Source organism: Octopus bimaculoides, chromosome 18 (genome assembly GCF_001194135.2).
Source record: "Octopus bimaculoides isolate UCB-OBI-ISO-001 chromosome 18, ASM119413v2, whole genome shotgun sequence".
In the NCBI taxonomy this organism is placed as follows: domain Eukaryota; kingdom Metazoa; phylum Mollusca; class Cephalopoda; order Octopoda; family Octopodidae; genus Octopus; species Octopus bimaculoides.
The window spans coordinates 45,435,116-45,451,183 of NC_068998.1; the positions used below are offsets into that span (position 1 = coordinate 45,435,116).

The 16,068-nt window shown below is 31.6% G+C and overlaps 1 protein-coding gene across 15 annotated transcripts in view; it reads left to right on the forward strand.

Annotated features, from left to right (window-relative positions):
• The window catches only part of LOC106874003 (Kv channel-interacting protein 4), a 479,441-nt gene that overhangs the window by 433,430 nt on the left and 29,943 nt on the right, over window positions 1–16,068 (forward strand). For 12 of the 15 annotated variants that reach the window (XM_052974223.1, XM_052974218.1, XM_052974227.1 and 9 more), the window contains one exon: window positions 16,031–16,051. The exons of the other annotated variants lie outside the window; for them this stretch is intronic. In XM_052974223.1, coding sequence (XP_052830183.1) covers window positions 16,031–16,051 — 21 coding nt within the window. The remainder of the gene's footprint in view (window positions 1–16,030; window positions 16,052–16,068) is intronic. 15 annotated transcript variants of the gene reach the window in all.

The following is a 16,068-nucleotide window of genomic DNA, read 5'->3' on the forward strand; positions in this document are numbered from 1 at the left end:
TCCATTCTCACCACATGTCCATACCAGCGCAATCGTCTCTCTTGCACGCCACAACTGATGCTTCTAATGTTCAGCTTTTCTCTCAAGATACTTACACTCTGACGGGTATTCACATTGACATTACACATCCAACGGAGCATACTGGCTTCATTCCTTGCGAGCTTACGTATGTCCTCAGCAGTTACAGCCCATGTTTCACTGCCATGTAGCATGGCTGTTCGTACGCATGCGTCATACAGTCTGCCTTTTATATATATATATATATATAAACTCTGCTTAGCTGAGAAGAGAATAATCCTAAAATATTCACATGATCTGGGTACCTTTGTGAACTCAAAAAGTAATTTTTTAGCAGGTGCCCTCATGATAGTAAATTCATTTGGAAAACATAATTTTGAATAGTAAAACTCCTTACATATCAGTATTCTAAACTTAACTGAGAAGAATATTCTTCTGGATTGGTAAACTCACCCTGCTTATTATTATTATTATTATTATTATTATTATTATTATTATTATTATTATTATTGTTATTATTGTTATTATCATCATCATCATCATCATCATCATCATCATCTCAGTTACATTGTCCATCTGTTTTCGGAACTTCTCTAATCATAAAACTTATTACTGGTTCCTTTCTTCATCTATTTATAGGTTCTGAATTTTTACTACACTATAACATTCCTTACTTCCCTTCAAACTTTCCTTTGAATTCACAAATTGTATTTACCCTTCCACTGTATCAATCCAACATGATTACTTTATTATCATCACACAAAGTTGCTGAATTGTGACTCCTCCCCACCACTTCAGTCTCTTCAACTAACAAATAATCATTATTAAACCAAAACATCACACATATACAAATGTCATTAAGAACAATTCTTTTACGCTTTCATGCTGTCAATAGAAACTTTCTTACACAGGACAGACGACAACCCTATCATCTGCCACTCACAGCAGTCTGCTAGGACTACCAATTATATTGATTTCTCTCTCATGCATATGCAAGTGAGACAAAATGGGAGTGTATGACATTCATGGATTTCTTATATGGTGTTGAACAGGAATCAAAACTGAGTCTCTAGACATTTATTTCAATTCTCAAGTAACCACAATCCATAAATATTTTTATATTTCTACTCATTCTTTCTCTCTCTCTCTCTTTGTCTCTGTCCTCTCTCTCTCTCTCTCTCTCTCTCTCTTTCAGACAATCACACGCACAAGCATTGCATTCATAAAAATCTTGCAATAACATCAAGTTCTATAATGTGGAATACATTCTCTTTGACTTCCATATAATATGAAAGTCAATGGGGAAATTGGTTTAATTTTGCAGGAATGCACATTACAGTGAGATTTTCAGGGATCCAACATTTCCTCAATGAGAGGGATGCATTATATATATATATATATATATATATATATATATATCATCATTGTTTAATGTCCAACTCCCATGCTTCACATGGGTATATATATATATATATATATACACACACACATATATATATATATATATATATATACACACATATATATATATATATATATATATATATAAGTACCAGAGCATGACAAAACCAAAGTTTAGAATGGTAGGAGGGAGGTATATATATATATATATATATACACACACACACATATACATAGTGTGTGTGTGTGTGTGAAGTTTTACAGGGAAAAGGCTACTAGCTGCCATCAGGTGGATGATGGCTAATAAGCTGAAACTTTGAAGTTGCTGTTAACCTTTTGTTTGTTAAGGTTAATAAATATGTGCTTTTCTAAAAAGACATTGAGGGATTCTTCATTTGTTTTTGTAATTTCACAAAAAGTAATCATTAAGAGAACACACACACACACACACAGCTGATGCACACATTTGGGTTTTTTGCCCAATATGTTCCAGTCAGGTCTAAACTTGCTCCCTCCCCCATTTCTGAGATCCTTTTATATTCCTATCGTTCATATCTCTACCATTATTCTACCTGTACTGCCTGTCACTCATCACTCCCTCTCACTTCTTATCATGGGTCACTTCTGACACTCCCCATTGCTCTCTCTTGCCCTCTACTGTTCTCTTCTTTCAATTCCTCTGCTTCTACCATTATTTTCTTGCAACTATCACCCAACTATCCTCATTCTTCCTGTCATCTCCCCCTATTCTATTCCTCTTATCGAACATATTATCTTGAGCATAACAACATATGAAATAGTGTGATGACTCTTTAGTCTCATAGGATACAAAGCAATCTCACTAGTTCTGGCACTATAATAAAATGCACCCAACATATTCTGTAAAGTGGCTGAGAAATGAAAGAAGACAACATAGAAATAAGAGGTCCCTTTGTTCCAATGAAGAACATGACAACCTCTCTTACGCTGATGCCTGGATTAAATGCACTCAATAGTCTCTATAATGTGATTGATAACGTGAGGATAATGTAGAGTCAAGAAAATTTTTTAGTCATGACAAAGACATGACAACTTTACAAGTATCGGTGCCATGTTAAAACACATCCAGTATATTTTGTAAAGTATCTGGTAACAAGACAGGCATCCAACATTAATCTCTGTCTTATGTAACCCACATCAATCACCATCTAACCTATTTTTGTCTTCAATAGCCTACACAAGAATCCCTAAATGAGACTCGTTTACCCACATTCACTCATGTATCATAAAATATTTTGGTAGAAAGTGAGAAGCAATTTCTATTAAGAAAGTTTATGAATTTTGGTAAATCCTTATACAGTGGAGAGATAATATTATTGATGTTTTGAAAAAAGCTCTTCACGTCCATAACAAATCTGAAAACGTTTATAGAGGTATTAAGCATATATAAGTTCTTGTAAATGATATTTTCTATAACACACTGCTACTAATTTCCTCAGATTCTGATTTGCCATCGCCATTTCTATCTTTAAATGTCTCTGTCCACTTTATTGTTCTCTGCAAACACGCAGCCCTAGTTAAAGTTAACGTCACTAGCATTAATAAATAGCTAAAGATTATCTGTAAACAATTTCTCCCATCAAATATTCATAATCAATTATTTGTTTAAAATAAATCAAACAGCTGCATTCAGCAAGTTAAAGCAGTGTTAATTAAGCAAGCTACAAGCTTTCATTCTCTTGAAGCAAATATTATAATTGTTGGTGGTGATAGTTTTTGTTGATGTCATAATAAATTACATGCTATGAGTAGAGGGTTAGAAAATGTTTTGTTCCATAGTGAAGTGGTCAACATTGGAAGCAATTGATCACTTACTTTGATTTATACAATTCCATGCAAAACTGTTGGTTTGATTCTTCTTTTCCTTTCAAATAATTATTGTCTTGAGATTTATATTAATTACTTGACAGTAATCTTTTAGAAATAGCATTGCTTTAAGATTATTTTCAAAATATTTTATCTCTTAAGTCATTACAGAAAACAAGATTGGGTATTATTGAATATGTTGGCTGCAACCAGCTTATCAGGGAACTGAAATTGAAGAAAATAGTGTCATTCACTGATTTCTTTTCACTAAGCACCTACTCCACCCCAACCATTTTGTTTTGGAAAGGGCAGTGTTAATTACTGGTGCCATTTACATAAACAACCAGGGGAGAATTCTGAACTCAGAAACTAAAAGGACCCAACAAAATACTTTTGTCACACTGGTATGGCATATTGTCACCCATATCACAGTTTCTCTGGTGTGTTGTTTTTAGTTACTGTTTTGGATCTGTGACAACATGGGTGTATATAAATTTCTAATGATTGCTGGTAGAGACTTAGGCAGTTAGAAATTGTGCTTCAGCGTGACAAATATACATAGCAATGATTAAGTCAGGCTGAAGGAGCAAAGAAGTGTTGGTTTGTCATACAAGAAGTCCTTTATACTAATCATCATCATCATCATTATTTAACATCCATTTTCTATGCTGGCATGAGTTGAACCGCTTGACAGAAGTTGACCAGCTGAAAGGCTGCTCAGGCTCCATGTTTGTTTTAGCATGGTTTCTATGGTTAGATGCCCTTCCTAACACAGACCACTTTACAAAGTGTACTGAATGCTTTTTATGCAGCCTTGCTTGTAGAGAGAGGTGGGACTGTGTGTTCTCAAGTAGCTCTTAAAGCTCTGTGATTGTTCTTGGCAGGCTTTCACCTAAATACTAAGAAAAATGCAAGAAGTGGTCAAAGCCTTTTGATTAGGTTCATGACATGGCATGATATTGCTGCATGCTGATTGGCTGACAATCAGAACAGACTGCTTGACAAGAGCATGATCTCAGCATGGTACAAATCTGGTAACTAAATATTTGAGGTTCAATACTAGGTCTCATTGCATTATATTTTTAGTAAGTGAAGTATTAACCAATCCTCATTTCCAATGATTATAATATCCCAAGATGATGAACTGAAGATTCTAGCATTGAATTATACACAGCAATTCATAGAGCCAGTGTGAAACTATAGGCTTCTTTTGATATGTCACAAAGAACATATGCCTCAGCAGGTTGAGTGAAGAAAGATTAAACAATGCAATGTTCATAACCTTCCAATGACCGCATAAATGAAATAGAATAGCTTCAATCCAGAATTGAAACCATATTGCAGAATTTACAGTAGTACTAGCGTAATTTTTTTTTATAATTACAGCTATATGTTTTATATTTCTTAATAGTCTTCAAATGTCATTTGTTTTGTGTTTTTAACTTTTTTTAACTGTGCAACAAGGCTTTACTAATTTATGGACTAATTCTGTGAGGTATTTAATTTTCTGTTTCTGATACATTGAGAGGAGTGAACTTGAAGTTATGTTTTGAAGCAACAGTCAGGCATATTAATCATTCCTCGTTGATGCTACACTCAATGAATCAGCAAATGAGATTAGACTGAATAACTACATGCTAAAAGACAGACATACAACTAATTTACAACAGCTTGTAAAATGCGGTGTTCATTTTTAGAAATGAAATACTGCAACGAGTCATTTACATCATGTTTGCAGAGATAAGAACATCTGGAACATAGGTAACATTGTACTTCCTTATATTTTAAAGTAAATTAAAGATAGCTTTCTCTTAACTGTTGTATCTTCTAAATATATATATTTTACAAAAACTAGACTTGTTTTTGCACTGTCAAAACCATTTCTTCAAATAAAGATTGAAAGCATTTTTCTAAGCTAAAATTTGAACTAAGAAGAGTATGCTTTAAAATAATCTTGATTGTACAAACATACACAGGCTTCTCACCCTACACACTTGAGGTACATCTTTTGCACTTTCCATTTGAGATCTTTCATATTCAACCAAAATCAAATCATCATTTCTATATGTTTGGTCCAATTCCTCTTAATCTTCAGTAATCTTCTAAAATTTGCAGTACCTTTTCTCTATGAAATTGTTTAAGTGCAGTGAGCTTTATAATGATCTAAACATTTTAAAAGATTATTCAAAACAACACTTCAAATAAAGTCACTTTGCAGACATGTGTAAACAGTTTTATTCTTGAATAACTGACTCCATATTCACTTATGCGTGTTATTAAGTCTTGCTATATCAGGAATTTTAACTGAGTGTTATGTCTGGAATTCTCAGTATATCAGGAACATGACCAGGTTAAGGGAGAACTACAATAACTATAAATAGAGGATAAGAAAAAGTGGTGGCAGGATGGTTAAAGAAATGAAGCAGAAATGTGGAACAGAGGCTGTGCTAAAGTTTACAAAAAGGATGTTTCTCTTCACTGTTATTTGAAACCATGTTGACTGAGTAAATAATCTATAGAATGTTAGCAGTGGCAGTAATGTCAATATATAACGTGGTGTAAGTACATCGTCATCAATAGTTGAAGAATACAATAAATGAAGGACAAGAAGCACTCTAGAAATGAGAGAAAGAAGAAACAAAACTAAATTCAATATATTGGAAATTCACAAATCATTGACTTTTAAGTAGAGAATAAAAGTGTTAGATCAGATTGTCTGTAATGACAATTAAATTTTTGAAATGTCCATTGTCAGGCTACTCAAATATAGATCAGCAACAAGATTAATAATTGTATTTGTGACTTTGAGTCAAAATTAATGCTAACTAAGTAGTGTGATGTACTGTTTTCTAGTGTATAATAACTGACAGATGTCAAATATGTGGCCACAGGCAAGGTGTCTGAAAAACCACTTGTATTCATGAGCTTTTTTTTTTTTTTCAGCAGTAATTTCTTTGTTATGTATAATACCTATAATCTATTAAGTTAAATCTAGTATTTGTTAGGAAATGAAAAATAAAAACTGGATCATGTAAAATTTCAACACAGAAATATTAGATACTATTTAGAGTGGATGCAGGTTTATCAACATGTTTTAAGAGATTTACATCATAACTATGTGGTTTTACTTTTGATTGCACAGTGTGAAACATTGAGCAAGTGTCTTCTATCTTAACCTCAGGTCAATAAAAGAAAATTGTGTAGAGCGTCTTCTGGATTGTTTTTGCTATGAGGCTGTAGACTTAATTTGTTGCCTGGTTTAATACTGCAAGCTGGTCTATAGTTGCTCTTAACAGAGTACACTCTGTTCATGCATCCAGGTCAGGCCTCCCTTCCGAAGGTAATTTACTGCCACTAGTCACTTGTGAAAAAGGTTTCAAGCGATACCCTTATTTCTCAGACTCAGTCACAGAAGAAGAGTAAAACACAGTGTCTTACACTCTACACTTGGTCCCAACACCAATTCTTTATAGTTATTTCTATTCATTTTGAATGGATCCAAAGTAAAGTTATGTTAGCAACAGATATTATAATCAACTCCAAGATATTACAGCTATTTATTGTATCCTCAAAATCTATAAAATGCTCATGAGACTGAAGTATATCTGGACTGTCATGGTGTTTAGTGAACTGAGGATGTAAGACTCCCCACTGAATTTGACACTAGTTCATCACAGAAGTCGAGAAGGATTAGTCTAAATATAGAAAAATATTTAGTCTGCTGCCATATTCCTTCCTCTAATTATAATAATTACTTGAAAATACAGAACTTCAAAGCTCCAATTTGTCTTATCAAGCCACATTTGTCTTTAATAATATTATTTTCTGTTCAATAACAGTAAGCTGAGACAAAGATTTTAATATTTTCTGTTAACTTAGTAAAACTATTGTGCAAAATATCGTCACGTGTTACCAAAAAAAAAAAATGTTCATTTATTAAAATCTGAATAGTACTGCCATGTTGTTGTCACAAAGGTTTGGTGTTGTTGTAAAGGTTCATAAGAAGCAAAGACGCTTTATCCTCTGCAATTTATGCATTTAATTACGAATGTATCATTAAAAGTCTATCATCACTGTGTCTTTGATATAATGCAACTTACAAGGTTCTTCTTTCACTGCTTTTCTCTTTATCCTTCACTTTTACCTTCTCATGGTATATATTTCAGTTAATATGAAGATAATATACAATGATCATGATGTGAGGCATGTATGACTTTTAGTTCTCTTAATTCAGTGAATGTTGGGAGTAAGATTATTCTACTAATCTCTCTCTCTCTCTCTCTCAATATATATATATATATATATATATATATATATATATATATATATCATTGTTATTATTATTAACAAACTATAGAGTGTTTCAAGCTCTGTTTCTCTTTGTCAGTAACGCCAGTCGCTTTAACGAAGCAACCATAGCGATATTTTTCTCAACTGTTTTTTATCTAACTGCACATACAATGGATTCCTATTTCTCGTACATTTTTTTTAGGATCCTATCTTTCTATATGCACTGCTTGTAGCTGTAGCAATCTTTCTATAAATACATACACACACAAGTGCATATATCTGCATACATACATACTTTAATATATATGAATGCTTTGTTTAATCTATAACTTTTGAATATTATATTAGACGAACTATTTTGCAACTTTTTTTTAATTATAATGCTTATCACAACATTGATGAAGCTTTTCAAATACGGCTTCAATTTTTATTGTGAAAATTTCTCATTCATTATTTTATATATTTGTTAAATTTATAAAACCGTGAGTTTTAGAAACAAATTGGACTTATAATTTGAAATGATAATAAATGTCATGTTTCAATTTCTATAGTTTATGTATTTTTACTTTTCTCTGAAACTAACGACTACAGTTTTAATATATTTAATTACCAGCTCTTTTGTTTCAATATAAAATATTGTCAAAGTCTAGAAAGTTTGACCATCTCAGCTATAACGAAACTTAATTTAGGTTGGACATAAAGAAAAACAGTAAGCCTGAATGAAATAAGGTAATTCTACAAGTAAAATAAATCAAATATTTTTACTTTTAATTTTGACGATGACTAAGAGATGTTAGCAAATATATCATTCGTAATATTTCTCAAAAACGAAAAAAAAAAATACAAAAAAAATAAACCTTCTATGTGTCAGATTTTAATATTGTATATATGAAATCTCCTGAGAATCATCTAATCACCATTTAATGGCCATAGATGAAATGTGAAATGCGTATTACATGTTATTTTCCCTTCTATTAATAAGATGAAATATTTTTTATAAAAATAAAAAAATTGAAGTATGAAGAAAATCATTTTCTTTCTTTTTTTTTTTTCCAACTATCAGTTCTGATGCATGACTGACTATGTTCCTCTATTTTCAGTAGATTAAAAACTGATATAATTACTCAGTGAAAACATCTTTCACCAAACATTCAAATCCGTTGTGGATGTTGTATTTCTGCCTTATTCATCTTGCTATAAATATGCTTTCCAAGCTTCATATTCTAATATGCTGCTTCTTTTGTTTCTAGTCGTTACCTTGTTTTGTGCATGCTGAATAACTTTTGCACTGATCACATATGAAACTAGTTAATTGAATTTTTACCTTTTTTTTTTTTTTTTGAGGACCTTTAAAAACACTGATAAAGGATTGGTTGCTGAGTAAAATGTGGTATTTTGGGGGGGTTTTTTCGCTTTAGTATTTACATTTTCTTCTTCTTTTAGAGTAAAAATAATGACCATTTGAGAAATATAAAATACAGTTTCCTTTTACTCGTTTTTCTCTATCATGGTTTAACTCTTCCAACATAATATTATTTCAGAACTGTCGGTAAGGACACACTTCAATACATTGATTCATATTATGTTTTGTTTATAGAAAAATTAGGTTTGCTCTATACTATTACAAACATGAGATCAAACCATTATATTAGATAAATATAAATCATTTTTCATAGCTTCAGAGGTAAACAGAGGTTTATAAAATAAAAATAACATGATGTTGTTAAAAATGTATTATATACATTAGAAACAAAACAATATTGACTTTGTAATTTTCATTTACAAATCAAGCTTATCTCATAACCTTTAGTTTTTTAGCTTTTTTTTCTCCTTTCTCACTTTGTAAGCTTAATAACAATGTTGACAGAAGCATTACTGTTTAAGAGCATATTGGGAAAATGTTCAATCTATAATTTCCTTATATTTTAGCATTATCATATATATATACTTTAGTTTAGCATCATCCGGTAAAAATATTTGAGAGAGTATTTTTTTTTTTTGTTCTATAAAGATTGGTGAGAAACAAAGTTACAGAACTTTTTTTAAAAATTATGAAAATTGACTTAGAGCAAAGACAGTAATAAAGTCAACAATTTCATAACAGTTTAAAGCCTTATCATCATGAATATTAAAGTTACGTACGTGTGTGTGTGTGTGTGTGTGTGTGGTGTTACTAACTGCATTGACAAAACAAATGGAAATAGGTAAAAACAACAGGAGAGTTGCAAGAAAGATGTTTCAATATTTCCAAGTTTTGAGAACCTTCACTTCAGTGTTAGTGGTATAATAAAAGTCATGACATGAAGAACCAGGCTCAGCATTTGGTAGTAAATTCCATGTTGAACCAACAAGCTATGCATTGGAGCCTATAAAGAAAAGCAGTTGCTGCTTTTTCAAGTTGAATTAGCACGAAAATAAAGCAGGTAAGCAGCAGGCTCTGTTTTATTGTACAGAAACTTGTGCAGACTGAAAATTGCTCATTAAGTGAATGCTGTGGATGTCTATATTGATTTAAACATTAACAGATAGCCATCAACATCTTACCATGCCCAAGGTGTCAGCAGGAAGTACACAACTCTTTGGTCTCCTGCACAACATGAGGTTTCTCCTCACAGTCCACCAATAACCCACACTGGTTTTAATAAGCTACCACAAATCTTTACCGTATTTTATAGTTGTCTGCACATGGCTAGAGTGTGATTCACTGTGTACATGACGATTTCTGTAGTGGCAAAATGCAGTCCACTAGTGATCCATTTGAGTAAAAGAACAGCCAGCGGTAATACACACACAATAAAACTATCTGATTTGTTTGGTATTTACTGCCACTGATTAGCCAATAATCCTTTCAAGTAAATGCAACAGCAGTGTTTAAGCAGTGGGCAATACATGCATAGTCACATACACAGTACAATAGTTTATATGTACTGTTCACTGTTAGTTCTTTCACTGATGTTTCATTTAAGTAAAAGCAATTAGGCGATCCTTAGAAAGGCACAAATAATGATTTTCGTAGGCTGCCACAGAGCTTTGCCTTCCCTTACAGTAATCTGGATTCAGCTAAAATATGAAAGCCAGCAGGAGCATAACAATTCCCATGGTAGCAATACATAATGGATACATGAGGACATTGTAAAGCACTGGAGCCTTCAAAGAGCAATAGCTATCATTTTCCAAGCTAAATTACCTAGGTCAAAGCAGTAGGTGGCAGCTTTCACCAGGCAGGGAAAAAATTTGTGCAGCTCAAAAACATAATTCCACCAAAGATTCATTCAATTATAAGTGATTGTGATGTAATGATTAGGCAATGGATAATAACATATAGAAGAATAATAACACAATGGTTTTAGTTAGCTGCCAGTGATATTTTTCTCAAATCTCTCTCAAGATTGTTGTCATGTGGTGATGTTCTTTATGGCTTTTTTCTCAGTTTTATTAGAAACAATGAAAAAAATGGAGTAAAGATTATTTGCCAACATAACATGGCAGTCCTGGTTTAGGACAAATGTTGCTGTAATTTAGCCCTAGGAGACATCGTCTCCAGCTGGCTATACAACACAATCTGTGTCCTTATATTTTCAAGCAAGGGAATCTAGCACCCCCACTCAGCTCAAAACAATATCTGTGTATAGCGATTTTTTAAAAATTTGTAGTCATTTGTAGAATGACCATTCAACGCTGCTCTATGTTCTATGCAATTCACCTCAAGTCAGCACCAAGTTCTCATTACAGTTTGTCCAGAGTTAAAGCAACCACATGTTGTATTCATCCTCAAACTATGCAGCTGACACACAAAACCTTGCCAGATCAGATGGGTGCCTGATGCAGCCTCCTGGCTTGCCTGTCCTCAGTCAAACCATCCAGCCCATACCAGCATGGAAAGCAGGTGTTAAACGATGATGAGGAGGAGGATATATATACAGACATGCACACATCTGGAAATCAGAATATAGAAAAACAAGCACCACATTTAGTAGTCTCTGTTCTGTTGTTTATCCTTGACAGATTCTGTATAGCTTTGTTAACATTAAAGCTCATTGATAGTTTATTTTCATTAGTTTCTCTTACATAGCATTTACAAGGAATAATCACAATAGAAATATGAAACTGTTTCATTCATTAAATCAAAAGTTGCGAAAATCTCTTTACTTTTTTTGATCATTTCACTTACAAGAGTGGCTTGGTGATTGCAATATAGAGGATTTAGATATTGTATTACAATATTTGGGTCATGTCATTTAATTCAACCGTTTTATTCATTAGACTTATTAAAAGAATAGGACTAAAATGTCATATTTAATCATTTGATATCTACACTTTGAATGGTAAATAACTCAATGTCTTAAAAGTAACCTGACATATGAAGCTTATTAAACAGGTAGAAATAAGACTTTATCTTACAAAGTTCACATCATAAGATATATTTTGATTAAGTAGAGGGTTATGCATTTGATGAACAACTAGATTTTTGTCAGGGGTGGGAGGAGTTAAAGTGTTGTAATTTCAAATGTAAATTTTCTTTAAATAACTTTACCAGCAGGGGAAATGATTTCATGCTCTGCAGCATGAGCTAGAATTTGAGCAGATTTAGCAATCCATCTTGTCTTCTTTGAAATTAAGGTCTATGTTCTCAAAATGTTACTTTGATTGGAAAAAGTTGAGGGTTGGTGACAGGAAAGGCATTCAGCTGTAGAAAATCCTGCCTCAATAAACTCTGACCCATGGAAGCATGAAAAAGTAGATATTGAAATAATGATGCTGTCTATTAGAAGCGAAGAAAAATAGCCTTTCTTACATAGAAAGGCCCTTTTACCACACCCTCTTACTTCCTTAACAATCAGAATTTCATTTAGTCTCAGTTCCTTATTGAAAATAATGTTATCCAAGTGTTATTCTATGTGTCAATATAGGTGTAAGGTTATTTTTCCATTATTCCACCTTTATCAAATGAAAAGTCAGGTATTCTAACAATAATCCATCCCCTCACTTAAGTGCTCCACAATTAAGGCAGCATCTGCACACTCATAAAATGTTAAATTCTACCTTAATGGTGACCTACTACACACAGATACATGTACAGATATTTACTTGTATAGCACCTTTTCCTTTTGACATAAAGATATACTGAAATGTGCAAACTTTATGAAATACCTATCTATATATATACATACATACATATGTGCATATATATATACATACATATATATATATATATTATAAAAAATTAAAGAAGGAAAATGCACACACTTTACATAGTTTTGATATATTCTTTAATATATTTTATATTGTTTGTCGACTGGTTTCACTTTAGCTAATCATGACGTTAAAATTATTTTAATTACGTATTTTCTTAAAGAAAAAAATTTTCTTAAGAAAATACATAATTAAAATAATTTTAATGTCATGATTAGTGAAAGTAAAACTGGTTGACAAACACAATATAAAGTATATTTTAAAATATATTAATACTATGTAAAGTGTGTTCATTTTCCTTCTTTAATTTCTTATATATACTACATCTCACCATGTGGGGATAATTGAAATTCGTCCCTTTCTGTTCTATATATATATATTTATTTTTATCTGAATGGGTAAAAAAAATAAAAGTGTGTAGTGTTGCATTTAATAAGTTCCAAAATTTAAGCAAAATCACAACAAAGGGACAAACAGAAAATTCACACACATGATGGGATGTTGCTAATTCTTTGTCAGTTAGGCATGAAATTGTAAGGATCCTTTGGACAGTAACTGATGAGGAATTAGCAACTTTTCAACATGTATAGGAATTTTCTGTTTTATCCTTTGTTGTGTTTCAGTTTAAATTTTAGAACTTTGTGTGTGTGTGTGAGTGTTTTGACATTAGCTGAAAGGAAATCTGGATTAAAAAAGAAATCAAGTGTTGTGAGCAAGAAGACTGAATTGATACAGACAAAAGATGCATTTGGAGGATGACAACTGAGTAAAAAGATGTCTGAAACAATCTGACTGCAGAAGAGAAAGATCACAGAAGACATAAGAAAATATATTTCCAGAGACTAAACCCGGATAAGAAAGTTACAAAAAATAATGCACATGACATGATCTATACAACCCATAAAAGCATGGGAAAACAATGTAAAATGATGACGATGATGGTATCATATATCAACCAATTGCACTTCCATTCCTCATTTAGTTTGTTACTAGTTCCAGTTAAAAATATCCATTTCATTTCTCTGATATTATCTTTAATGAGAAATACTTTCAGAGAGAGAGGGGTGGGGGTGTATTTCAAAAATGTAGTGATTGTTAGATATCAAGTTGTTTTTACAAAATAGTATAGCAATGAAACAAACAATTAATTACATTCTAAATTGTTAATTAAAATAGATTACGTTCTGAATAATTCCAAAGATCACAAATTTTATAAGGCTTTCACTGCCAGTTGTAACCATTTTGCTTGAGAACAATTTCTCTAAAGCACTTAACCATTCTTCTAATAAAATTAATAATAATGATTTCTGGTGCCAGTATTATTATTATTATTATTAAGAAGAAGAAGAGCAGTGAATTGACAGAATCATTAGAGTAAATAAAATACCTTCTGGTATTCGTTATGAGTTCAAAACTCAAAAAGAGGTTAACTTTACTTTTTATCTTTCTGAAATAAGATAAAGTACCAGTCATATACTAGAGTTGACTTCACTCCTCCCCATAAATTTGTTGCCTTGTGTATATGATAATTATAGTTATTTTCACTAACATTAGAACATTCTTAATGTAGAATTTGATATTATAATTCCATTTGCCTTCTTTAGCTAATAATTATAATACTCTACTCATTGACAAACTGTGCCTTTAACCCTTTAGCATTTAAACCAGCCATATCTGGCCCAACTACTTTACCTGTTCTATGTTCAAACTGGCCAGATCTAACCTCTCACACTTATGCTACAATGTCATTCTAAAAATAAAGAAATCACATCATTGGAACCACGTAGCTACAAGATAATACATGATTAATTCAAGATTGTGAATAAATAAGCTTCACATTTGACAGAATATTCTGAATGCTAAAGGGTTAATGTAATTAAATATTATTAAAGTGTTTAGCCTGTGAAATTTCTATATCTCACAGACTTAATAGTACATATGATTCAAAGACATTTTTTAATATTGTAGTAAACTATGTTACAAATTCATAACTAGCTTATTTGTAAGACTAAGTTAATTAATTTATAATTATTGAATTAAAGTTGAGTACTTTTGGTTGTGTGAAAGTTGTCAGCTCCAGGTTCCATTGTCTTTAGTAGCTTAATCAATATTTTTTGTCTTGTAGCAACCTAGAATTAACACAAGAAGTGTTTGTTCTTAATGCTAGAGTGATGTTGATTATATGTAGTTATAGCTTTATTTCCTTACACCAATCAACAAAACAAAAGGAGTTTCACTATACAAGTGGTCATAGTTATTTAATTAGCTTATTTTCATCTAATTTTTTTTTTAATTAATCAAGTAAAACTATAATTCCGAATCACAAAATGTAACACTGCTTAGGGAAAAAAAATGGTATTTTCTCTCCTGCCAGAAATATACATAAACTGATGTTATATTTAGTGATTATAATTAAAGAAAGATTTAAAATTTTTAAAAACAAACTATGTTTTTAAAAAGTTATTTCATGGTCATAGAGAATGGTCAGACCATTGTCAAATTTGTCAAAAGAGTAACATAGATATGTTCATTTTCTATTAATGAATAGAAAAGCTCTTGCTTGAATTCTCATGATGGCATTGCCAGAAAGTGAAGACTAAATCATTTTTGATATAGTTACCCAGGGAGCATATGTATCAAACAACAATCACAAATAAATTATCATCTTTTGACAAAATTGGTAATAGTAGACTAACTTTGTGACCTTTTCCAAACCCAGATTCCCCTGGACAATCTGAAAACAATCCAAATTTTCTTCTGTTTATGCCTCACACTTGTCTATGCTGTATAATAACAAATTTAAACGTTGAATATTAAATTGAATCTGAGTGTTGGTCAATTTTATTGTTTTCTTATTATCTGTAGAGTTAGCAAGACAATGTGGGATGTTTGGCTTAACTGTACTCTTGGATAGTTTTTGGTTTTGTTTAGTAATACACACACACTCACATTCACTTGAATGGATTTCCATGAATATATTATGGTTTGGATATGATTTTCTTTCAATCCAGAAACTAGATGGTAAAATTATAACTTATATCATACATGTTTTACTTCATCATCATCATCATCCATCATCCATCATCATCATCATCATTCTTTCTTCTTCAGTTGTTCTTCATTTTCTCCTATTCTTATTATTAGATGGACTGACATTAGAGAAGATTCCTTTTGTCTTTCTGGAACCATATTGAAACTACTTAAAATTCTTTTAAACTCAAGTGAATATTGTTCCTTAATTTTTCCATCTATTTTTTTTTTTTTTTTACTTTCATTGTTTCAGAGTATCGCTGGTCGTACAATGGTGACGTATTATTTTTT